The 25571-nt window shown below is 44.2% G+C and overlaps 1 protein-coding gene across 1 annotated transcript; it reads left to right on the top strand.

The window, feature by feature from the left end:
• On the top strand, nt 1–24683 carry FAM83C (family with sequence similarity 83 member C; the record flags this gene model as incomplete). Its single annotated transcript, XM_084537779.1, is given in 5 exon segments — nt 1–54; nt 56–682; nt 9503–9670; nt 13637–13761; nt 23287–24683. Coding segments are annotated over 5 exon segments (1893 nt in total). The 3' UTR covers nt 24206–24683.
• Nucleotides 24684–25571: the final 888 nt, after the last annotated feature.

Raw genomic sequence — 25571 nt, forward strand, 5'->3', positions numbered from 1 at the left:
ATGCTGAGTCCTGAAGGAACCTGTTGGGAGGAACACAGGAGTGCAGGAAAGGGACAGAAAATACCTGGAATCAGCCGGAGGACTGACACGGCTGGAGAGGCTCTTCTTAGCAACAATAGCTCTGGTCATGTTCAACTACCTGGCAGTAGAGGTGAGACCCCAGTTCCACCGCAGCTATGGGAGCCAGCAAGGGATGTCTGGGCCACTAAGGAACCGCCTGGAGCAGCTGAAGAAGCCGTGGTGGAGGGAGCCCACCCCCCTGGTGCTCCAGCACAGTGAAACAGCCAGGCTTGCCGTTGACGCCTTTCTTGAGCAGGGGGAACGTGGCTACCTGAGTGCCATCACTGAGGAACGGGAGCTGCCTTTCCTTTCCACCCTGGACATGGAATATATGAGCCACCAGAGAAACCTAAGCTATCCAGAACTCGACACAATCAAAGACAAAGAGGGTGACCCCGGTGATGCAGATACTGGAGACAGGTCCTCCCTCTGCTCCGAACTAACATCTGGCACCTACTTCCCACTCATGTCTGATGTGCACCCTCCTGAGCTGGAGCTGGGGTGGCCAGGAATCCCACTCCTCACAGTGTCTGGCCAGACTCAAGCCACTGTGATTTTCCAAAGAAACAAAGCTAACAGCATTAAGGATTTGTTCCGGTCTCTGATCAGCCGGGCACGGACGGTATGTATAGAACTGTGTCCCTCCAGTGGGGTCTTCTGCTCCAGCCCCCAAGTCCTGGTGGCTGGTCCTACAGCTGTACAGCACATGCTCCAAGCTGGTGCTGCTGTCTAGATGTCTGGCATGATGTGGTTGCTCTTTCTCTAGCACATCTGTAACTGTTCTGATTCTTTCCTTTCCTGTAATTTCTTTCCACCTCAGATTTCATGTCATCCAGGCAATATGCTTTAAGGCATTCATGTCTGTATTTGTGGGTATGCAGAGCATGGTACCAAAGCCTGGAGCAAGTGGCAGGGTGTACAGTGTTAAAGCTTCGCTGTCCTCAAGCAGCAGTCATGCACCTGCTGGCCCTTCTGCCCTGCACCAGGGAGTCTACATGGCCAGGGCTGGCCTTGACCCCTGGATACCATGTCAGGCAGAGCAAGAGGATGGCACTGGTGAGTTGCTGTGGGAGAACAGGACCTGAGTAAACTTGTGGGACTGAAAATCCCTGCCTGTGGTTTGAAATAGTTCAGAATACATCATTGTGTCTTCTAGACTTGATGTCTGTGTCTCTCTGAGGATGAGTAAGATTAGCTCTCTTTGCCCCATCACACAGCCTCTGCTGAGTGGTGATTGCCAGCCCGTGGATGTAATCATAACTGGACAACTACCATACTGGTATATGAAGCATAATCCTGGCTTGGATATACTCACTGACCTATGCTTCTCACTTGTTGCTTCTTTTTACTTTGCCATTATACTGTGTACTAAACGAGCAACGCAGACACATTTTTAGCTTTTATTAGCTTTGTCCTCTTCGTTGTTCTTTTCAATTTTTCCACATCCTTCACATCCTTTTTTTTTTTTCATACAATTTCGTTCCAGTAGTGTAGTGATATTGAGTTAACTTTCAGTGCAAATATTTCTCTTTTAATCGGTCAGCTCGTAGGCAGTTTCTCTTATTGCTCTAGTCATTTTATATTTAACTCAATAGTCACTCCTTAAATCCATCACTGCCTAGTACATAAAGTAGGAACTAGAGAATTGGTAGAATTGGACTTTAGCTTTGTCAAGAACACGAGTCATTTCCAGGCAGACTGAAGGAAAGTGCTGTCTTATACCACCACCCACAGAACTGAGCAAACATAGTTATGTTGTCCTCAGTAGATGAAACTGGGGCCATGCAGCAGCTCAAATTGCTGTGTAGCTTTGTAACATTGTTGAACAACCACATATAATTGAAATTTAGGCATGACATGAAGAAAATGAACGTCTTCAATTTTTATCCAATAGTAGGCCATTTTGGCTCAGTCGTAAGCAGCTGTTGCTTAATACCTGAATTTCTATGGGGCTTTTTAGGCAAATATGGGAAGTTTTTTCCAGGAAGTAACAAACAAAAAGCTTTGTTTGTCTTTGCAGGCAGCCAGTTTATAACATTTTAAATGATCTGATAAATCCTGTGACACTCCAGCAGTGGGGATTAAGACAGTCATGGCTGAATGCACAAAGTAAATGACTACCGAGAAATGTCCCCTTGTTTCTTAGCACGCTCCGGATCTCTGATGACATTTTGATCCTTTAAACCATGTGAAAAATATCCTGCTGCTTTTTCGGTTCAGAGGAACTTCCTTGTTGCTGCAGAGAGGCTGCTTGGATATCAGGTGCTTTATTGTGCTCTGAGTACTTTTTGAGCTTTTTATTTTTGCTTGGCTTGAAAAAGCACTGATGATCTTCAGCCCTTTATTTTCAAACTGGGGATTTTCTCATAGTGTTTTTGACTTTCGTGTGAAATGTGATAATGAGTTTTCAATCATCTTATTGGTTCCCTACTGGTGTTTTACTGGCTTCTGTGTTAGGAGCTCTGGCCAGTGCTTCCCATGATTAACTCTGTGATTGACAGCAGTTCCAGCTCATCCACAACCCCAGTTACACATCTTTAAGTCGTTACTGAGTCATTTTGCTCTGCAAACTAGTCATTTTGCCCTTCAAACCATCCAAAAGGATGTTATTTGTATGTTTTCTAATACCAAAAGGGCAACCAAAGGTAAGAAACATCTTTTGCCTGAAGAGCCAGTAGCAACTGCACAGAGAGCAGCTTCCTATTTTGCAATAGTTAGCAAATATTTTCTCCACTAGACATAAATTCTTCTCATATTCCTCCTTCAGAGTGTTTGTTCTCCTACGTGCTTACAGGTAACATAAAAGAGGGAAACAGTGCCAGTGAGATGTAGGAAAGATGCTGAGATCTCTGAATGCTTTTCATTGGTCCTATAGACCGGAATGCATGTGTTGAAATGTTGTTTGCTGTTTTCTCCTGTACAGTCATAGTGAACAACATCAGCTGACATATTTTGCAACAGCATATTTGTACTGACAAATTATCAAAATAGGCATTTGTTTTATTGGTACCTTTTCCTGGTGTGGTTTGTTTTTCTACTTTACTGTATTTAACCAGCTGTCTTTGAAGATGTATTTTCAGATTTGAGCTTTTCCCTTTGCAGACATAAGAAGTTGCAGTGCAGCCACACCTTAGCCTTCACTTGATAATACTATTATAATTATACTTTTGTTGGATGAGCTCCAAGCTATCCAACTGTAGGGGTAGGGTCCATACTTCTTCTTTTGCCCCTCTTGTACAGCTCTGACACTGGCTGTGTGTTTGCATTTGCAAGTGATGGTAGAAGGGTCCTTGGTGGTCCCCCAGAGAAGCAATGTATTGCTGCAAATGGCAACACTATAGTAATAACCAAAACCACACTGCTATTGGCAAATACCAGTAAAACCAGCTGTGCTGGTTAGAAACCAGACAGATGGCAACCCCAGTGGGGTGCTGTTAAATGCTGTAATTCCCAAAGTGATGACTGCAGTAATTGTTGAATTGTGAGTTTCCAGAAGCAGATCCAGAAACATCTTGCTTTAACCCTACAATGGCAAGGTGTGACTTTTCTAGAGCCTTTAGGACAGCTGTGTCTTTACGGTGTCTTGGTGAGGAACAAGGAGGTTCTGAGCCAGCTCCAGCTTCGCAGCTAACAACCACTGAGGCCAAGGAGCTGGGCCCTGGACACGCAGGGTCCATTATTACCCCAGAGTGACTTAAATGTTTTTAAACTTGAGATATGAGTTGTCAGGAGCGTGAATTGGAGATGGGTTTTAGGTACCTAAGTTCCACTGCTGCAGAGAGCTGCTGGAAATTATCTTTGAGGGTTTGGACCTCACTTTTGTGACAATACATTCTTAGGATGTTTCAAAGGGAAGACTTCCAGTGTCTTCATCCCCCAAGATATCTTGTCTTTGGGTTTTAACTGATGTTATTATTTAAGCTGCCTGTTTTGTTTATCAGGAGGATACATCAATCTGAGTGGCCCTTACAGTTGTCCTGTGGCACCCACACTTGGTACAAGCAGCCCCTCCGCAGGTACCTGTTCCTCCACTGCATGAGGCTGTAGTAGGGCACAACCTCCCCTCTCCCAACTGCAATGCACAGTGTGTGAGGGGCTGCCAGCTTTCTCCCCTGACATCAGCTGTGGGTGCACACCAGCGCCACCAGGAACAACTCTACCCAAATCCCTCCAGTGAAGGGACTGCATGTGAGGAGGCCATGAACAGAGCCAGCACCCATTCTACCTCCTGATGCCAAGTGAAGACCCACGTCAGAAAACATGAGTCTGACGATCACATGGGGCTCCACCCAGCTTGCACAAGCTGATGTCCCACTGCCTGGGGTGCCTGCTCCCACAGCTACATCAGAGCCCTGCCACAACGCTGCCAGGAGATGCAGATCTGCTTGGCAGCTGGCTGCACCCCAGCCCAGAGCACTCGGTGCCACGGTGTCCCCATGCTGCCATACAAAGCTGTAATAGCACCTGCTCAGCTATATCCCTCTTACAGTGAGTACTATAGACTGGCTGTACTGGTTTGGGGCAGTCAACAACCCCAAAGCCTGTGAGCACTGGTAGGGAAATGCAAACTGGTGTGGCCTTCTGTGCCCTTCAGGCGCATGTGGTGCCCCTGAGCTTGGAGGGTCTGGAGCCAAAGGAGCATCAGTCTCTCTTGACTCCATCATATTGACTTTTCAAGGCATGTTTAGATTGTCTCCAGAGAGAAGCCTGCCCCAGGAACTATGTCTGAGATGAGCTGGGCTATCAAGAAGCAAGTGTGGCTCAGAGGGACTTGCCTGGGGCTCTACACAAGGTTTGGGCTATAGATTTTTTTCCTGGTTCTTCCTCGTTAAAGAATGAGTGGCCTATGAAAGTCATTTGGCTAAATTGCCTGGTCTTGTAACCCTTGGTCTTTGGCTGAAGGCTACTGTGGAAAGACAGGGTGAAGTCCTGCTCTTTTGCGTAGGTCTCAGTAGTACCTAATGCTGACAACCCAGCAGTAATTTTGATTTGGAAAGTTGAAAATGCTTCTTGCTAACTTCAGGATGCTCTCAGGACTGACTCTGCTGGATGATGGGATTTCAGGAAGGGAGAATAGTTTGCCAGAACATCATAAGGCTTCTAAAAGACATTAGCAACAAAGGCCATGAAAAGTACTTTTTGGAGTCAGGCTCTGAAGCCCATATCTGCCAGGGCGAGAGGGTGGAGGAGACATAATTTTGGCCTGGGCAGTAGGAATGTTTTTTAGTGCGTGTTGAGGAGCTTGTTGAAAGCACCTGTCATTTTCTGACAGTTGTCTTGTGTCCCATGTGGATGCCTGGGATCACACCCTCCAGGAAGGTACTCCCCCAAATCCTTCTGTGGTGGGCTGGGCCTGAGGTCTCCTGCAAGACAGAGATGACCAAAGCCATTGTGAGGTATGTCACCAAGATGGTCTTTGGGGACAATTCAGATAGAGCCAGAAACCTTGTCCATCCACAAAAGTGTTAAATCCCCAAGAACTCAGATAGCAACCTTTTGGCATTGCTGCCCACCTCTGCTGTGGTCCTGGTGCAGACGGTCCAATGGCTTGTAAGGACACAGCAGGGCTGAGAGGAACAAGCCTGACAAAGTACTGGGCATGAGGGCATGGGGAGGCCAGCAAGGCCCTGTTCTGTCTACGGCAGCTGCCTCCAACCAGCACCTGAACCATGAGTGTGGGCTTGGAAAGAGGCCGTTTGGTCATGAAAACACACAGGAGAGCTACTGGGTGGCAGACGATCTGGAACAGTTTGCCTGTTCTGGGCTTCACAGTACAAGAAACTCAAAACCCAACTGGATACAGTCCTGGACAACCATCTTTACTTGACCCTGCTTAAGTAGGGAGGTTGGACTAAACAATCCTCAGAGGTTCCTTCCAACCTTGACCATTCTATGAGTCTATAAGGCAGAGACATGGGCATGTCCTCACATCCAAGGACAGCAATAGAGCTCCTCAACTCTTTTCTTTGTCTAAGCTGTGAACATGATTCAGCCTGCTCCTGTTTTAAAGTTTGAACCACTGCACACATGAAAGTCAGCTTCACTGCTGTCTTCTGCGTATAACTCTTTATTTAAAGAGGAGCAGCTGAGCAGAAGCAGCAGAGAGACGCTCAGCCTATATGGTCTGCTCCATAGGGTGGTTTGGGCTATTGAGAATTGTATTCATGGCCATGCTCTAACAGGGGCAGAAGAAGTGTTTGGAAACAGGCTTCCCACTCTCCCAGGGTGTATGATTAGCATCAGAAATATGCTATGTTGTGGATTTTGTGTGCAAAGTGTAGTGCAGGGCACAAACATTGAGTAGCAGGGAAAAGAAGGCCATGGGAGAGTCACTCCAAACCTCAGAGCTTTTGGGATGTATATATTTGGGCATCCTTATGATCAGAGGACTGGAACACCTGTTGTGCAAGGACAGGCTGAGAGAACAGGGCCTATTTAGTCTGGAAAAGAGAAGACTGAGGGGAGACCTCATCAATGTGTATAAATATCTGAGGGGAGGGTGTTGAGAGCATGGAGCCAGTCTCTTTTCAATTGTGCCCAGTGATAGAACGAGAGGTAATGGGCACAAACCAAAGCACAGGAGGTTCCGGCTGAGTATGAGGGGGCACTTCTTTACTGTGAGGGTGACGGAGCACTGGGACAGGTTGTCCAGAGAGGTTGTGGAGTCTCCTTCTCTGGAGATAATCAAACCTCGCCTGGATGCCATCCTGTGCAATGTGCTGTAGGTGATCCTGCCTGGCAGGGTGGTTGGAATAGATGATCTTCAGAGGTCCCTTCCAACCTCAGCCATTCTCTGATTCTCTAGTAGGTGGAGAAACTCAAGATTCTCCTTAAGCATGCAACTTACAAGTAACAGTTATCTTATTTAATGCTAAGGTATGGTAAGGACCAAAACTAAAGTTATTGATCACTAATTCCAGTATTTTTTCAGCTTTTGAAATGAAGCTGGCCTGTCTGTATATCTTTCGCTACTTTACTTTCTTCAGTGTGATGTCAACTTCCCTGCGTTCTCAGTGTTAACTGTTACTGGTCTAAGTCATGAGATAGCTCTGCAAGCACTCTTGGGTGAAGTGCATCAGGCCTGGTGCTAATCATTCAGCTCAGCAAGTGCTATCCTTTTGTCTCCAAGATATCACCCTATAGTGATGGCCAATGGATGGATCCCAGCAGTCCCCTCCTGATCCAAATAATAGCCTTCTTGATGGTGTCTGCAGGCAACGTCACTCTGAGGAAGAGTGGAACAGCTTTTCCAGTTACATTTTAGTCTACTTATGGTTGATTTCCCTTGATCCATTGTCCTTGTTGCAGGTCATACTGTAATATGAATTTTCTAGTTCTGGGATAACTCACTTGTACTAGGTTCTTGTAAAGATGTACCTTCTACTTTCTGTGGTTTCCTTCTACTTTTTTCAAGAATGCATTCATCCATTGGATGGGTTGCCATTGTATTCTTTATTCTCTCTCTCTCTCTCTCTCTTTTTTTTTTTTTTTTTTATTTTCAATTTTAAAACCACATCCCTTGCAGATCTTTTTAAAAAATCTGTTCTGTTTGTTTGTTTAATTTTAGTGTTATACCTTCTTTCTACCCTTAGAATTCTCAACTGTCTCTTTATGGTGACTCTTACTAACATGCTTTAAAATATCTATTTGCTTATCAGAAAGTCAAATTCAGAAGAGCTCTCCAATTGGTCAGTTTTCTCTGTGTTGAAATAGAAATTTTTCATTTTCTATGAAAACAAATCAGTAGTGCATTCCAAGGTCTTCATAGACAATATCTGCCCTGCTATGTTTCTTTGCCAAAAAATGACTGGACAGTTAATAATTCATCTTTGTCACAAAAGCCTGAGATCTGGGCAACTGCCAATTGCCTGTAAAAAGACTATCCACTTGATCTTTCTGACCCAGTGAGGGCAATCCCTGGTATAATGATGTGTATGTTTTTTTCCACATTATTTATGAGACAGATTCTTTCAGCCTGTTGATGTCATCATTAAGGCCACTCTCTGAACACGTCTGAAATGTTATTGCATTTGGGGGAAGTTTCATGAATGGAAAAGGGCAAACATCACATCCATCTTCAAAAAGTGCAAGAAGGAAAGTCCAGGGAATTACAGGTCTGTTAGCCTCACCCTACTCCCTAGGAAAAAAGTGTGGAGCAAGTCCTCCTGGAAAGTAAATCCAGGTAAATGAAGAATAAAATATGAATATGAAAGCCATAGTGTGCCTGTCCAACCTGATTCCCTTCTGTGAGTCAATGATAGGCCATGTAGATGGGGGAGGAGCAGTGGACACTGGGTACCTTAACTTTAGCAAAGACTTTGACATGGTGTCTCATAGTCTACTTATAGCCAAACTGGTGAGACGTGGTTTGGATAGTTGGACCACAAGATAGGTGAAAAAAAATTGGTTTTATCACTGCACTCAGGTGGTCCAAAGCCTAGCTAATGGCCCGAGGGGGTCAGTACTGGAGCCAGTACTGCTTAACCTCTTTATTAATGATCTGAATGATGGGATAGAGTGCAACCTGAGGAGGCTTGCAAGCAATACCAAAATAAGAGCAGTTAATGTGCTGGAAGGTGGGGTTTCTGTTCAGAGGGATGCTAGCAGTCTAGAGAATTTGGCTGATGGAAACCCCAGAAAAGAAAGACAAATGCACAGTCCTGCATGTAAGAGGGAATAACTGCATACAGCAGGACGCACTGGGGACAACAGCCTAGAAAGCAGCTTTCTGGAAGAAAGCTCTGGGGTCCTGGGAAGAGGTCAACAATGTGCCTTGCCTTGTGCCGAAGAAAGCTGACTACATCCTGGGCTGTGTTAGCAGGACTGGCACCAGCAGGGAAGCAGAAGGGTTCTTTATTCTATGATTCTGTCTAGTTGCCCATAGGATGTGATCAAGGACATGTACATACTTGAGCAACATACCTTCTCCCTTACCTGTCAGTGTGTACTTCATGAAGAAATTATACTTCTTGAGATTAATATGCTAGTCATCTATGGAATCACTCTTTAAATTGAGTCGTGATTTTGGTCAGTCTCAGTTCTTCCTGTTTGTATGCTATGTTTCTGACGCATTTGCTTAAGGCAATATGTAATTGTTGCACCAATGACATTGAGAGCTTCTGCACACACATTACCCTTTCAGCTATTTCTTTCTGTGAATGACAGATGGATGAGGCAGGAGGTAGCAGGACAGGGAATGTCTTCAGAGTCATTAAGAGTGATTTTATCTGCCATGGTGGGGTAAGGACTATTAAACACAAAGGTCCAGAAGCTATCTCCACTTATGGCCATTGACACTCTGTAAGTCTGGAAGTTTGACTACTTAATTCATGGTTTGAAGTACAATTCACTTGGGCATGAAGTTTCAATACTCGTCTTTTTTTTTTTTTTTTTTTTTTTTTCCCTCCTCTCTCCCGTCCCCCCACCCCCTTCTCCTGGCTAGGTGATAGCAATTGTGATGGATCTGTTTACAGACATGGAAATACTGTGTGACCTACTGGAGGCCTCAAGCAGACGGCATGTCCCTGTTTACCTGATCCTGGATGAAGAATACTTGAAACATTTTGTGGAAATGTGCAATAAAATGTCTCTTACTCAGGACAGCTTTCCAGTAAGTTTTTAATCACACTTTGAATGTAACAACTGAGTCTTGGAATTGATAAAACACATGAACTCTTTGTTCTGTTCTCTTCGACTGATCTCTAGGACCTGTTTTCCCATTGCCCCAGGCTAAGGGACTGAGGTCTGGTAAATTGAAATCTTTATGGAAACATGGGGGTTAGAGTGGAAAAGCCCTTCTAGTCCCATGTCTTGATGACTTGTGGTCCTCATTTCAGATTTACACTCAAGAGGTGTGAAGTCAAGCCAGTAAGATGCAATGCATTACTGGAAGCTTTGCTGCACTGGTGAATGTAGGATTTGCTTCTGTGCTTGTGAATCAGTTTGGCACCTGGGTTCATGAAGGATTTGTGAAGAGCCTGATTCCCCACTCATTGGGGTGTCCATCATCAATGCTGTGAGGTACCCCGAGCAAGGCAAACACTGAAAATTAATGTGACAGTGAGACAAGCTCTCTTGGGAACTCCCAGACTCAGAAATTTACCCCAGTGGCATGCTGTCCCTCATATAACCTTTCTGGTTAACACCTACCAATGGAGGATGATTTTTGATATCATTTGTTAGTTCTGCAAGGCCAACACCTAGGGGCTATGCTCTGCATTGTGTGCCTTCCCTAGAATCATGAAGCTGATAGACTTCCAGCCATCCATTTCATAAATTTTCCCCTCATATAGGGAAAATGCAAAAATAATATTTTACAGCATTCAGAATAGATACAGTTGCAAATGTCTGAATTTCTGATAAAGTTTAATCTGTCTACACAAAGATTAATTTAGACATGCATCCTTTTCTCCTCATGTTGGTGATGCACTGTCCTTTCTTGCTAATCACAAGCCAACCCCATTTCATCCTGCCTGTTGAGATGGCAAGTGTTAGAGAAAATATGCTTCATGTGTGTTTGGTTTCATAAACATTTAACAGCATCACTGAAGTCACCTAGTGGATCCAGATAAATTCAACCTCTCCAAAATGTATTTTGTTTGCTTCTTATCCAAAAGTATGGCCATTGTTTTTAATATTAACATTGGTTTACATCCATGGAAATGTCTATGTCTCTTTGTTAGACCTGATGTGATGTCTTGTGCTTTAATGGCTAATTAACACTTGCCTCACCCATTCAGTGACTCATCCTCAGGTTTCAATGTCAAGTCCCTCTTAGGCTTCTGCATCTTAAGCAGTACATTAACATACATGATTGATAGTCACTTCAATGAATGTACATATTTTATTCCTGGTTCTGAGTTGAGACTGGATATGATGGTAAATCTCCATTTGTAAAAAATTGGTGATGATATGGAGTTTAATGAGGATTATGGGACAATTTCTCCTGTAGCTTCTTACTTCTGAGAACATTCTGTGAGCTTAATTGTGTCATATCTTACTGCTGAGCATCAACAAATCCTGCAGTAGTTCATCAGGAATTCCCAGTGGCCACAGCAGAAGATTTTTGGACTTTTTTTTTTCAAATGACCTTCTATTAAACTTAAGACTACTAAGCTGAGTGAGAATGATACACATTGTCCTGGCTTTCCTTCAAGAGTGCAGTATTCTCATCTTGCCTGGACAATTCAGGGCCTGGATTGTCATGAAGAAGAAGAAGATGGAAAAAATGAGATAGGTATCAGAAACTCACCCAGCCTTGGAAAGGAGAGAGGGAGTAAAGATATGCTATGAAAATAAATCTACACGATAACCCTTACTTGGAGTGGTTTTAACTTCCACAGGGGAAGGGTGGGCTCTTTCCATTGAGAATTACTATTACTAGAATTTTAGCATTGGAAGAAAAAAATACCTGTGTTGAATGGCAACAGGATTAGGTGAACACCTCCCCAAGCATCCAGTGTATCTTTCTCTATTTCAGCAATTCGTTGTGGCTTTTCATAGTATCATGGAATAATCCATGTTGGAAGAAACCTCAGGAAGTCATTAGGTTCAACCTCCTGCTCAAAGCAGAGTCACCTGGGAGGTCTGGTCTTGAAAATTTCCAGGCATGGAGACAGCACAATCTTCCCAGTTAACTTGTTCTAATGCTTAACTGTCTTCATGGGGAAAGATTTCATCCCTTCTAATGGGTGACAAATCAGAACATGTTCTGGGTTGCAAGATAATGAATGAGAGCCAAGTGCAAAGTACAAAGACTATGAAACTTCAGCTCTGTCCCTGCTAAAATTTTCCATGAGCTCAAGAGAAGACTCAACAAATATGAGAAGAGAATAGGGCCAGGTGGGGTGCCCACTGAGACAAGCCACAAGAGGCTCAAGAATTTCCCTTAGCAGAAAACAGAGGCTTCAGCGATATTAGGGGAAAGTGTCATAAATGATTGCCAGAGATGCCATGGCCTGCAGCAAGAGATAGTGTTGGGTTAGATGGACACCTGCGTAGAGGAGCCCTGAAGGCAATGGTGGACATTGCATGGGTGGTGAGACTTCCTCACTATGATGTATGAGTCAAGACTTTCCTGACCTGCTGCACTGAGCTCCCCAGAAGATGTTTCTGTGAAGCCAACCTCCTGCCTCCAGGGGCTCTGATGGAAGAGGAAGGCTGGCAGGAGCAGTGCTGAGCTGGGCCTCCCGCAGGGTGGTTGCCTCTAGCTCCTCATCCCCGAGGCACAACTTCTGTGCTGTGAGCTACACGTGAGGCCAGACACTGGGCAAGCCAGTCCCTGGCTGCGTACAGGCAGCCCCATGAGCCCATTCATGGTCATCCTGCCAGGGAAGAGGGAAGGAGAAGGGAGCACAGCTGTTTTCGTGAGCAGCTCCTGGGGAGCAACAGGGAAAGGACACGAATCTGTGACCTGCGAAGAATGTCTGCAGGCAAATGAAAACTATTTGTGTCTTTTGTTTCATCCTGGCAGTGGCTGTTAAAAACTGCCGTGTTTGGCCAGACTGAAATCCACAGCATGGTGGAGAATGGTACCCACCTCTGTGGAGGGGCAAAACAGCCCCATCAATTTGTGCCACCCATACCTACCTCTGCTGCCACGGGTCTTCACCTTTTGGGGTACTGATGCCAAGCAGGGATGAGCTGCCCATGAAGGAATTGACCTGTTCAAATGCAGGTGGGGACAGTTTGTGACAGCTCCTGGTGTGCCAAGGCCACTACAGGTGGCCACGAGCTGGCATGGAAGGGCAGAAGGGATGATCTGGCAGGCCCCTGTAGGTGCAGCCTTGGAAATCTTTCTTTACGCTTGAGATGTTTTGTTGGCACTGTATTATATAGACCAGCCCAGTAACTGTTTCCAGTGACTGTTCTCCTCTTCTGCTTGCCCCAGCTGAGGTGCAAATAACTTTTATTATGGGCAAAAATTTCACCTTATGAAAGAGACTCCTGTTGGACACTGGGAGCCTTGTTTCCTATTTTGAACAGGGCAATCAGTTCTACAGGCTGAAGTTGGATCAGAGAAGTTCTTTGCAGTCTTTAAAAGAGGTGAGGATCAGGTTGGTTTCACCTGAGTACAGCAGCAGAAACTTAATACCATTTGAAAAAATACTGGTAAAAGGTCGTTCTTAAAATGTAGGCATACTGTTCTGTAAGTCTTTTATATTGAGCAATACTTTGGCTTTAGGAAGCCTGTCACTGTATAAAAACAGAAGAGCATATTTAATTTGATTAAAAATATTAGCAATAACCTGGAAGAAACTCTATAGTCTTGCATACTTCAGAGATGATCTGTAGGATCATAGAATTCTTTTTTTTTTTTTTTTTTTGAAACAGCATTTGTACCTGAGTGCAGCTTTTTAATATTTGCTGGAATTTTTATTCTATATAAACAGGCATTATTCCAAAATACTTCATATGTAGAAGTCAGAAAATAGAGAAAATAGTGCTATGCCTTGCTGCATTCTACCTCTAGAACCAGAGCTTCTGCTTGAGACTGTCTAATCATTGATGCATAGGGAAATATTTCAGTTTTGTCCAACACACATCCCCTTACCATCTCTACTTTCTTTGGTTTCAGAACATGCGCATAAGATGTCTGAGTGGAGACACATATTACAGCAAAGCAGGCAAGAAATTTGCAGGCCAGGTTCTGGAGAAGTTTATCCTGATAGATTGCGACCAAGTTCTAGCTGGTACATACAGGTGAGAAAAAACAGTGACTACCAATACAAAGATTGGTGACACTGCAAAAACACGCGTTTCCAAATAACTGAGTAACTCCAAGTTTCTTTTCTGCACAATAAAGATGCACTGCTGTTCCTCTTCATTTCACCCTTATAAACATCCTTTTTCAATTTAGTGGTTTACCTTCCACCCCATCCTCTTGCCTTTACTTTGCTGTTCAACATTCAGATAGCATTAACTGCCTGCCTGCCAACACTGATGCTTCCTGGACACATCTGTCTACAAGTATCACTGAAATTCTTGAAAATGTAAAAAATGCCCTACCAGATCAGATGATGCTCCACCTAGCCTAGATTTTGTCTCCAGTAGTAGAAGATGCTTTTTAGGGAGAGCAGCCCAAACTGCTATCTGTAGGGCATTTCCCTTGTCCTCCCACAGAACAAACAATTAGGGATGTTAAGAGAGTACTTCTCTACTTCTTCCCTTCCCTATCAGTTTTGAATGTACTGTACATGAATGTGTCCAAACTCATTGTCTATTTTAAACCAATCTCGTACTAATTTCATGAGTACCCCTAGTTCTAGTGCTGTACATAGGTAGAATTTATGTCCTACCTTCAGCGAAGTCACTGTGTTCACAGCTTTCCAAGCCTTCATCTTAGCCCCTTCCCCACCCCTTTTCCTGTCCAAATCGAACACTTTGGCCTTTTCAGTCTCTCCTCTTAAGGCAGATGCACAATCTCTTGGTAATTTTAGTAGTCTTTCTCTGCATCCTCTCAAACATCACTATGCCCTTCTTGAGATGCAGACACCTCAACTGTATGCAGCCCCCAAGGCAGGGCACCAAGGTGTTACAGACTGTCAAAATGATGCTTTCTGCTTTGTAGCCTTGCTGACAGTGACTAGCATTGATTGATTGATTGATTTTTTCTGCTATTGCACATTGGACAGTTTAAATATTTACCTTTCCTGACATTGAATATCCATGTGCCACATTTATTTAGATGCTCTCTCCCACTACAGGGTTAAAATTGGGTTGTGAGCATTATTACAAAATGGCTCTTCCACTGCTGCCTCTTGAACTGAGTCTCATGCATCATTCCAGACCACATCCTGAATAGCACCTTTTCTTGTGGGTCAAAAAATTTAGACTAGTTAATTCTGGAAAGTAATAATTTATTGCTTCCAAAAAGTTTTTCTCCACTGCTTATTCCAGTGAAGCACTAACCTTCTCTGTATATGACTGGATGAAGAATTCTTTCACTATTACTACCTCTCCTAATTTTGCAGTTTTTGTAATCTCACTTAACATTGTATGATCACCATCACGTTCAGATCAGAGGGTCAGGAATAGCCCTGAGTCAGGTTACTGCTCGAAACACACATTCAATTCTCTGTGTCAATTCTTCCCTCTGCTGTTTTGGAGCAGGGATTTGGGTCTGTGATATGCTTGCTCTCTCTAGATATCCGTAGCTGTAATTTCTCAAGTTCTGGAAGATAATAATTCAGTTGAATAGGGGCCTCGTATCTGGTTCTCTGCTGTCCCACTATCCATGTGATGTTCTGGACTACAGGAACCAGTTTCTCTCTGTGGAATTTGTTTAACAGTGAACAGAAAAATTTCCACAGGAGAAAGTCAGGTATACTGCAGCCTGGTACTATATGTAGTATAGCAGATATTTAGGTTAGTCTCCCTGCAGTTGGGAAAGCTAGATTCAAAAGAAGAGTATAATTACCGAGTAAAGCCAAAGATCCATATATGCCTGTATCTTGGGGTGATACAGAGAAGTGGGTAAGAGCATTCTTACATAGTTCAGCAGCCTTGTGTGTAAGAATCAGAGGTTTCAGGACCTCTGGGGTTGTATGTTGTGTGTTTCTTTGCGTTTGGTTTCCCATAGGAGAATTTTTCCCACCTTGGTTGTTCTGTCTTTGGCTTCCACGATACCTTCTGGCAATGGGTTATGCAGTTTAATTTATGATTTGTGTGAAGAAGTGATCCAATTTATTTACATTAAGCCTGCTGCTGTACAATTATATTTGATGCCCCCAAATTTCCATAACCTGGGAACAGTAAATCACAGTTTCCTATTTATTTTCTTGACTGCTTCCATGATTTCATCCTCCTCCATTATAATCCCTCATGTGAATCATCTCTTCTCAGAATCACAGAATATTAGGGATTGGAAGGCACCTTGAAAGATCATCTAGTCCAATCAAATACAAGCTCTTCTCAACTGAAGTATCCTCAGTTGTTCAGTCATTTCTCATGCAGAACTTCCAGACCTTTAGCCATAATGTCTATCTCTCATGAGATGAATTAATTAGAACTGCACGAAGTGGTCAACATATCCCCACTCACTATATCCTTCAGCATACATGTAGTGGTGTAAGCGTGACTTCTGTCTTTTCCTTTGTCTCCATTCTGGCAGTTCCTAGTCTGCTGTTTGCTCTTTTGACTAGTGCTAAATACTGAAATTATTCTTGTTTTGAATTGTTCAAGGGAACTCTGACCTCCTTCCTAAGTGTTAATATCTAAGAACTAGTAAATATTCAGAGATCATCAGGATTTTTACAACAGTTTGCATTTATTGATGCTGGATTTTGTCTATCATTTTGTCACTTATTCACCCCGTACCATAAAATACTCTCATAGTTTCTTATTATCCAGTTTTTCTTTGACCACTCAGGACAATTTTGTTTCCTATGAGCCCTGTCATGACTTTTTTCCACTACTTTTCAGAACTTTTCTGAATGTGTTGAACTGCACATATCTCAGCACAAAATCTGTGGGATTCCAGTGGGTAAATTAAAACTATTGCTAGCATTTTTCCCCATCTATAATCAACTGTTACTCTTTGGGAAGACTTTCTTTTATACTCATCACTTAGGCTGAGTCCTTGGTGAAAGACTCTGTCAAAATCTCTTTGTAAATCCAAGCATCTTACATCAAGCAGTTTGTATGCATCTGTGTGCTTGCTGCCTCCTTCAAAGAACTGCAACAGGCTTTTGAGGCATGGCTTCCTTCCACAAAAATATGCTGAGTCTTCAGCATTATGAGTAAAGTTCTTTATGCATCTAATCATTTTACTCTCTATTTGCTTCTACCAGTTTGTTCAGTATGGAAATAAGAGTGGCTGGTTTGTATTTTCCAGGAGCTCTTTAAAAGGTTCACATTCACTAATTTCCATTCCTCTGCTACCATGTTCAATTTTAAATTATAGGGTAATCATTGGTTAATAATTGGAAAATTGCTGACTTCCACTTTTTGAAGGCTCTTTATTTTAATATTTTCCTTTACTGTGCCTTTTAACTATGGTGACTTTTGGGATGTTTTTAAATGTCTTTATTTTGTTAGGTATGTTTGCTCTGAGCCTCTAATATAGCATCTTCAAACAATCTGTGCTGCCTCAAGTATTTAACCTTTTCAGTTACTCTTTTGAATTTCTTTTTAATAGCATCCCTCACTTTCTCTTATAAATTGAATGTTACTGTTGTGGATTATTTTGCTCCTGAAGGAATATTTGATACTTGTGCATCATCGTTATTTTTTGCCGACTGGCCTTTCCAAAGGAACTTTCTGAACTGAAATGTTATTTCTCCTTTTTTTGGTTTTCTGGTTAGTTTCTTCCCCAAAGCAGTCATTTATAGTGTGCAAAATGCCTTTTCTGCAACTTTCCTAGTCATGGCCCCTATTCAACATGGATATAACTGAGTGTCTCTTTATTCCTCTGCTTTCTGCCTTCATAGCCCCTTAGCATGCCATATTTACCATCAGCACTCTGCTCAGAAAGTTCACAGGCAAGTCCTGGTATTATGGTTTCCATATTTGGGATTGGAATTTTAATCCAACAGGAATATATTTCATTTGATGATATATCATTTACATTGACTTATTTTTCTTTAACATGTTGTGCTATTGTCCCAGCAACATATCCCTTATTTATTCTTTCTGTATAGTTTCTGCCCTTGCAATTGTTCCTTGATTTTCTTCTACCCAGTAAGTGTCTGAGATGCCTCCTGTGTTAGCCATCATTTCAGCTCAGGTATTCCACAACATCTATCTGTTTCTTTAGTTTAGAAAATCTAGTTACTTAGTATTATTCTGAGCACCAGAAGAATTAATATGTTTCCTTGAGCATATTAAAATAACAGAGGGAAGGATATGAAGACATTTACTAATGCAGATGAGAGAGGAGCCTAAGGGCAAATGGGACTAGAGCTAAACAGGATCTTGAATTGGAAAACTTGAGTAAATGTTTGCCAGACTAGGAGCAGAAAAAAAGGTGTGTTATTGCCAGCCTGAAAGGCATTTTTTGTGTGTCTGAGTTGCCTTAGAGCAACTCAGCTCAAAAAGGGAGGCAGTCAAAGTACGGATATACATCCTGCCACTGACATAGAAAGGAAGGAGCTCATTGTTTGCTGCATTGTACTGAAAGGAACTCAGTTTTTGGTGTTGAAGCTGACTTGACAAATGAAACTGAAAAATGAGGGGAGAAAGCTAAGAGATGGTCACAAACACTCTACATCTGGCTTCAGCACAAAGGAAGAAACTAAGTACAAAAGTGTTTGGGAAAGGACAGGTAAAACTGGGGGGAGGGAGGGAGGGAAGCTGAAGAAAGCTTTGGATTTCTTCAGAAGAAACCACATACTTTCAGGTGTCCATGCCCCACGCAACAAAAAGGAGCTTCTAAGAGGGAGTTCCAGATCTAACCCAATGTACAGTTACCTTAAGAAAGAAATCATAATGAAGCAGGAAGTGAACATACAGGGAAAGGAAAGACCACTGTATCAGCCAAGAAACCCCTGGATGAAATATATAGGAATAAAGTGAGCACTGCCAAACAATAAGTTATATAACACTTTGCAGAGCACAACAAAGAGGAGGAATTCTCAGGTGTATAAAAATAAAAACTGAATCCAGAAGGAAGAGACAAGGCATAATGCTGTAAGGATGAGTAAGAAATAAGTGATAACTGAGATGGCATGCCCAAATTAACTGAATGCATTGCACTGTTTGTAATGAAAAAGAAGATGAAAAAAGAGGAATGGAAATTACTACAAATGCACTGGAAGCAAGCTTAAAGAGCTTACTACAATAAAATCAGATTATCTCCTCAGATATTAGAAAGAAAATGTAACATGAAATTAACAGTCTAGTACTGCATTCTGTGTAATATCTGCATTTAACGAGTAAAATGATACACAAAGGTTTGCTTTGGAATGCAGAAAGATCAGAATGCCCTGACAGCCAGAGTCAAGCAATAAAACAATAAAAATGAGTAACAGAAATTACTGAGGAGAAAAAAATCTGCTGCAAACTGGCATGTCATCAGCTGGAGACAGCTGAAGCAGAGGAGCTGAGTGTGAAGAACTGCAAGCCACCTGCACAATGCAGCCATGAACTGCCGCCCCCCCCTTTTCCAGAGGGGCACACTGAGACCTAGTCCCCAGTACCTGGGGGTGCTCCTGTCACTGCTCGGCCCAGGCCAGGCCGGCGTGGCCGCAGGACTCCAGCCTGAGAGCTGGTGCTGCACCTCCACCTCCTGGCCAAAGGAGCAGCTGCACGGGCGTCAGGCGGGAAGGGAAGGGAAGGGAAGGGAAGGGAAGGGAAGGGAAGGGAAGGGAAGGGAAGGGAAGGGAAGGGAAGGGAAGGGAAGGGAAGGGAAGGGAAGGGAAGGGAAGGGAAGGGAAGGGAAGGGAAGGGAAGGGAAGGGAAGGGAAGGGAAGGGAAGGGAAGGGAAGGGAAGGGAAGGGAAGGGAAGGGAAGGGAAGGGAAGGGAAGGGAAGGGAAGGGAAGGGAAGGGAAGGGAAGGGAAGGGAAGGGAAGGGAAGGGAAGGGAAGGGAAGGGCCTATCCTACAGAGAGCCTTACACAGACTCCTGCAATTTGTGCCCCAGAGTGATAGGAAACTGGAGATGGCATCTCTGTATGCAACAGTCCCTTATGGAAAAAATGGAAGGACAATCCTATGTTTTTTGAACCCACATGAACTTTTACCATCCACAGTGCTCTGCAGCAAAGAGCTCCTGAGCTAGCCTGTGTATTGTGTTGCATGGGGAAATGCCTCTTCTTGCCTGTACTGAATATGTAACCCATTAACTTCATTCAGTGCCTCATTTTTATACCAGAAGAGACCAGGAATGATCATTCCCTAGCTATTTCCTCCACGTGTCCTTGGCATGCAGTCGTCTCTAGGAGGATGGCTTTGGGCAGCAGGGCAGTGTCTGGCCAGGTATTGTCAATGGCTGTCATATTCCCAGTGTTCCTGTTTCATATGGAGACACTAGAGCTCAGCTCACATCCCACCAGAGCCTGAAGAGCGTGTTTTTTGGCACAGGGCTGGGGGGAAGCTGTCATGGTGGTACATCCATGGCTGACAAGGCCATGTCATCTTGCCATGGAAACCTGTATCATGGCTAGGAGGAGAGCTGTGCTCAGCACAAATCCATAGCTGCTACATCGTGTCTTGGGTACTTGGATGCCTCCTTCTAGGTCCTGTTGTGACGTGGACTGGGCAGGGTCCCACTGGGACAGCATGGGAAATTGCAGCACCCCAGCTGGACTGGGGGAAGAGCCACAGGAGGCACCAGTGGTGGGGACAGTCATAAGGCGAGGGGAGCTCATTGCTGGATCTGAGGTTGCTCTCTGTGGGGGAAAGCCAAGTTCATATGGTTGAGAGCAGAAAGCTGGGTGTATCAAGGGAGGCAGAACCTGGGCCAAAGGGTGCTTGAAAAGACAGAAGCAGAAGGTGGAAGCCACTGGGTCCACAGATGGAAGGAAAACCTAAGCAAGACCTGCTGTTTGCCTGCTGCTAAGGTGAGGCCAGAGTATATCTGTTGTGATATTCTTGCTGGACCATGTGAGACTATGAGACATGAAACCTCCTAGCTAGAACAAGGTGGGCAGACATGGCCTCTTGTCCAGCTCTGTTTCCAGCTCTGCTGGCAATAGCAGTTTCAGGCTAGATGAACAGGGATGTCAGGCTTTATTCAGCAAGAGAGCTGGCTGGGACCTCTCCATATTCATGGGATGATGCTCACAGTGAGAGAGATGCAAGCCTGCCCCTCCAGAGAAGTGGGTGCTCAGCCCCTTAAGTAGACTTGAGGTTCTGAGGAGTCCAAGTGAACACAAGTGTTTGAGTGAGCATCCTGTGGCTGTCCTGAACCATCCTCATGGCCTGTGGTCAGAGCACATAGGCAGGAGCTGATAGACTGCTGAGTACTCGACTCCAAATGGGGTAGTTTTATCCCCACCTGGGGCAATTAACCCCCTCCCTGGGGTAATTAACCCCTTCCCTGGGGCAATTATCACCCCCTTGGGGTAATTATCACCCCCCCCCCCGGATGTAGACATGGGATACATGAAATCTCCACTGTCTGGGCTCTCAGATTTCTTTAAAGAACTTGTACAGCTTTGTGAGAGATGACTTTCCTTTGCAAAAGCCACCTTTCCTATTATATCATATTTACCTATATGGCCATTAATTGTATTCTTTAGAAGAGTTTCTGCTAATTAGTGCTGTGCAGTCACAAGGCTTATTGGTCTGGAACATTAAAAAGAATTCTATCTCCTTAGCAACCTTCCATCCTTCTGATAAAGAAGACACTTTCAAGTGAGAGATTATACATCCCGGTTAGTTCATAGAATCATAGAAACACAAGGTTGGAAAGGACCTACAAGATCATCTAGTCCAACCATGCTCCTATCACCAATACTACCCACTAAGCTACTAAATCATATTTCATAGCAACTGTTCAGGTGCTTCTTGAACACCGTGAGGGACAGTGACTCCACCACCTCCCTGGGCAGACGTTCCAGCACCTGATCACCAAGTTGTTAAGATACTTCATCCTTGCATTCCTTTGACAATCTTGAACTAATGTTAAGAGGTCCTGCCAATTTGTTACTCTCTGCTTTGATGATACATTTTCTAATCTCTTCTACAAAGGTTTCAATATGAGACTAATCCTCTCATATTCTGTATAAAGGTGTGTTCAGGGCAGGGATCATTCCAAGCCCCTTCACAGTTAAACACCAATCCAAAGGAATTCTCTGAACATGCCTATTGCACATGGGCCATGCATTAGCCCCACAGAGAGATGAGTATTATTTCTTACAGCTTTTGCAGTGTGTGACCCAACCTTTTTGAAGGATGCCTTTTCTGCTTTTAATAGCTTCTCTTCTATAATTTAACCATCCCAGATATTTTCTTTTTCCTCTTCCCTCCCCTTCTCTTCCCTTCCCTCTTCCTGTAAAGTGTAGGCATTTGCTTTCATCCTCCAGTATAGTATTTTTGAATAACCTTCATACTCTTCGGGGAGTGTGTGTGCTGAATGTAGCTATACTACTTTTTTTCAAACTAACATTATGAACCATAACAACTGTGTACTGCTCAGGACTAAGCCAAAAGATGCTCTTCCTGTTCTGAGTTCCCAAATACCCATCTTGTGACATTAACGTTGATGAGGTCCCAAAACATAGTGCATACAGAAAGATTCTGGGGAATCTCGCACCAATACTTATGGAAAACATCATTGCGCTTCCTGTCCTGTGGTATCCATGTGGAGCTCTAGAAACATCTTCTGCACCTCAAGATAGTGCCTGAAATCTCCATTCCTCACCCTACTGCATGTCTGTGTAGTGCCCTTGAGTCCACCATGCTGCAGCTCTTATGGAGAACACAGGACCTGCCAATACAAGGGATGAGAGGAGAAGTCCAGGCATGTGTTGATATCCCCCCAAAACACTCTCCATGTCCTCTATGAAAGGTGATGTTGCAGTGTCCTGTACTGGCCAAATGCTGTGCTAGGAGATCTGCCATACAAGTTGGACAGAAAGAGCCTTTCAATACTGAGTTCAAGTGTTTGGTCAAGCTCTTAGACACGTGGTTTGATTTTTGGGTGGTCATGTGTGGAGCCAGAAGTTGGACTCAATGATCTTTGTGGGTCCCTTCCAGTTTGGAATATTCTGTGGAAGCCACTTGCACTTGCAATGACCCATAGCTTCTCCGTCTTCAGACAAACCATGCATGCTGCAGTGCCCCTGGGCAGACTGACAAACCTGCTGACAGATGTAAGGCTAGTACTCTCCAACACTCGAATGGGAGTTGGAAATGATGCTTCCTTGTCTGTGGGCAGAGTGCTGGCAGTAAGAAGCTGGAGAAGAAAAGGCCTGAAACACAGTGCTGTGCTTTTTAGCACGGGAACCATTTGCTGTTCTGCACTTTTCATAAGGCTAAGAAAACCTGGTGTTACTGTATTAATGGTTTCTACACTGACTGTACAGTGTAATTCTTGTCTGTTGTTTGTATTTTCATACAGGTCATTATATCACCGAGCCAAAATTAAATGACCATTAAAAAAATAAATATGTAATGAGTACAGCTATTACTACAAGTAATCTCAATTTACATACTTCAGAGGAAGCGTTAATTTAATAACATAAATTGGGTAGTGATAAATCACTCGTGTAAAAATCAATGCCAGCTGTCTCAGTACTCTGTGAACAAAAGTTACACGTGATTTTTTTTCTTCCTTTTTTGTAGTTTCACCTGGCTTTGCAGCCAAGTCCACACCAGCCTGGTGACCCACTTCCGTGGTCAAATAGTTGCAGAATTTGACAAGGAATTTCGGTACTTGTATGCGGAGTCCAAAGCAGTGACCAGCTTCTCTGTGTTGGATCCCGTGTGTCAGAACACCTCAAAAGGTACTGAATCCTTTTTGAAGCCCATCCAGAACGATGCTGAAACCCTGAGTGCCTCCAGCAGCCTCTCCAATGTAAGCATCAGAAGCATAAAAATGTCTCCCTTTATGAAAAACCCCAGCTGCAGTGCTCACCAGGAGAAGCATGATGTGAGCCCTGATTCTGGTGATAAGAAGGGGAAGGAAGACACATCTCTGAAGTCCACTTGCCCTGTGCAGCAAGGGGAACCACCAGACTCACCTAACAGTCCTTCAAATAAGTCCACCTTGTATCATAAATCAAATCTCGTGACAGCAAGGACATTTTTGCAGCCGGAGCCATCCCCTGTCCTCAGCTCCAACAAACCTAATTATCAAGGGGATGACAAAACAAACAGCGGCCACTGCTCCCCAGTGACACAGGAGCAGACACCACAGTTCCCTTCAGAGGGTGCCAATTGCACTGGGACAGGCATAAAGCAGAAGGAAGCTGCTGCTACCTCCAGGGAACCAACAGTAGAAAATGATAACTTTTATGGGACAGAAAAAAGACAGAATCTTGGACAAGGAAAATTGGACCTGTTATTACCATACAACCAGCTCAAACGCACAAAAAAGCCTGCAGTTCCTTCCTATGATAAACTTACTGAGGACATGTTGACGGAAAAGAGCAGCGCATACGGGGCTGAGAAAAGAATGACTCTTGGGCACAGTAAGCTGGATCTGATCACCAAATACAACAAGTTAAAATCTAAACACATACACAGTCGGTTTGAACTCTGACCTGGTTCTCCTGGGCCTTGGTGTGTCCTTTGGTCTTATTTTCAAGTGGTTGATTTTCCCTACCAATCAACATATCTGGGGCTTGAAATCAAAGTACAGGTGGCAAATTAGTCCTGTTCCTATCAAAAGGTGTTTGTGTTGTGCTGCAATTTCTAATATACATAAATGACTGATTAAGATGAGATTAGCAAGTACAATTCAATTCTTCAATTACGAGTTGATAGCAAGGGAGAAAAAAATGACATAAACAGAACGCACACTTCTATATACTTTTTACTCATTTGGAAAAGAACTATTTCCCCCCAAACTTACAGAAAAACCACTGCTATAACTGGAAACTGTTTGGCTACTGAGGTTTTCAGGATGAACCCAGGTTCTCTTTGTATGGAGCAATTCCTCTCCCTGTAGCCATTTGCTGAAAATGAAATGGTCAAATGCAGGGTGATGTTAAAAAATAAAGGCACTGTTCTACTGGAAAGAGCTGTGTTGGGTCCCTCCTAAGGTGGTGAGCATCTTGAGCTTGGCCAGGGCCTCTTGCGACCCTGTCCTGGGGCCAGGCCCCAGCAGTGCTGATCTGTGCCATGCCAGGAAGATACGGACGGTAGCTGCACATGGGTGGCATGTCTGGGGACATGGGTGACACCTGCGAATGTGTGGTGATGGCAGGTAGGTGGTGTCTGCACATGGGTGATGCCAGCACACGGGCAGTATTTGCACACAGATTGTATCTGAACACAGACTGCAGCTGACATGGGTTGTGCCTGGACATGGGTGGCATGCCCAGGCACATGGATGGTGTCTGGATCGCTGGGTGTATGCTTGCACACAGGTGACATGTCTGCTCATTGGGCTGTTGGGACACTGGTGGTGGCAGAACAAAGGTGGTATTCAGTCATGCCTGGATGGGGAAGCTATGCCCGCACATCGGTGGCATCTAGACACGTTTTTTTCCAGCATGTGGGCAGTGTTGGCCCACGGTGATGGTCCAGACCATGGTGGTACGTCCAGGCACGCAGACAGTGATGGCACACAGTGGCACATTTGAGTCCACAACATATGTCTGTGTCCGGGGATAGCGATGACACGTGGTGGTGTGCCTGGGCACACAGGCGGTGCCAGCACACAGCAGCGTGTCTGAGAACACAGATGGCGATGGCATGAGGAGACAGGTCCAGGCACAGGTCCATCACAGATGGTGATGGCATGAGGTGACAGGTCCAGGCACAGGGACGGTGCAGCATCCAACTACGCGGATGCCAACGCTGTGTCTGAGCCCACAGCGGCGTGCCTGGACCCACGGTGCCATCTTTGTGTACACGGTGGCCTTACGAGGGCCAGGCCCGCGGCACTGTGCAACTCCCCCAGC

This window comes from Aythya ferina, assembly GCF_964211825.1.
Source record: "Aythya ferina genome assembly, chromosome: 16".
Taxonomy (NCBI): domain Eukaryota; kingdom Metazoa; phylum Chordata; class Aves; order Anseriformes; family Anatidae; genus Aythya; species Aythya ferina.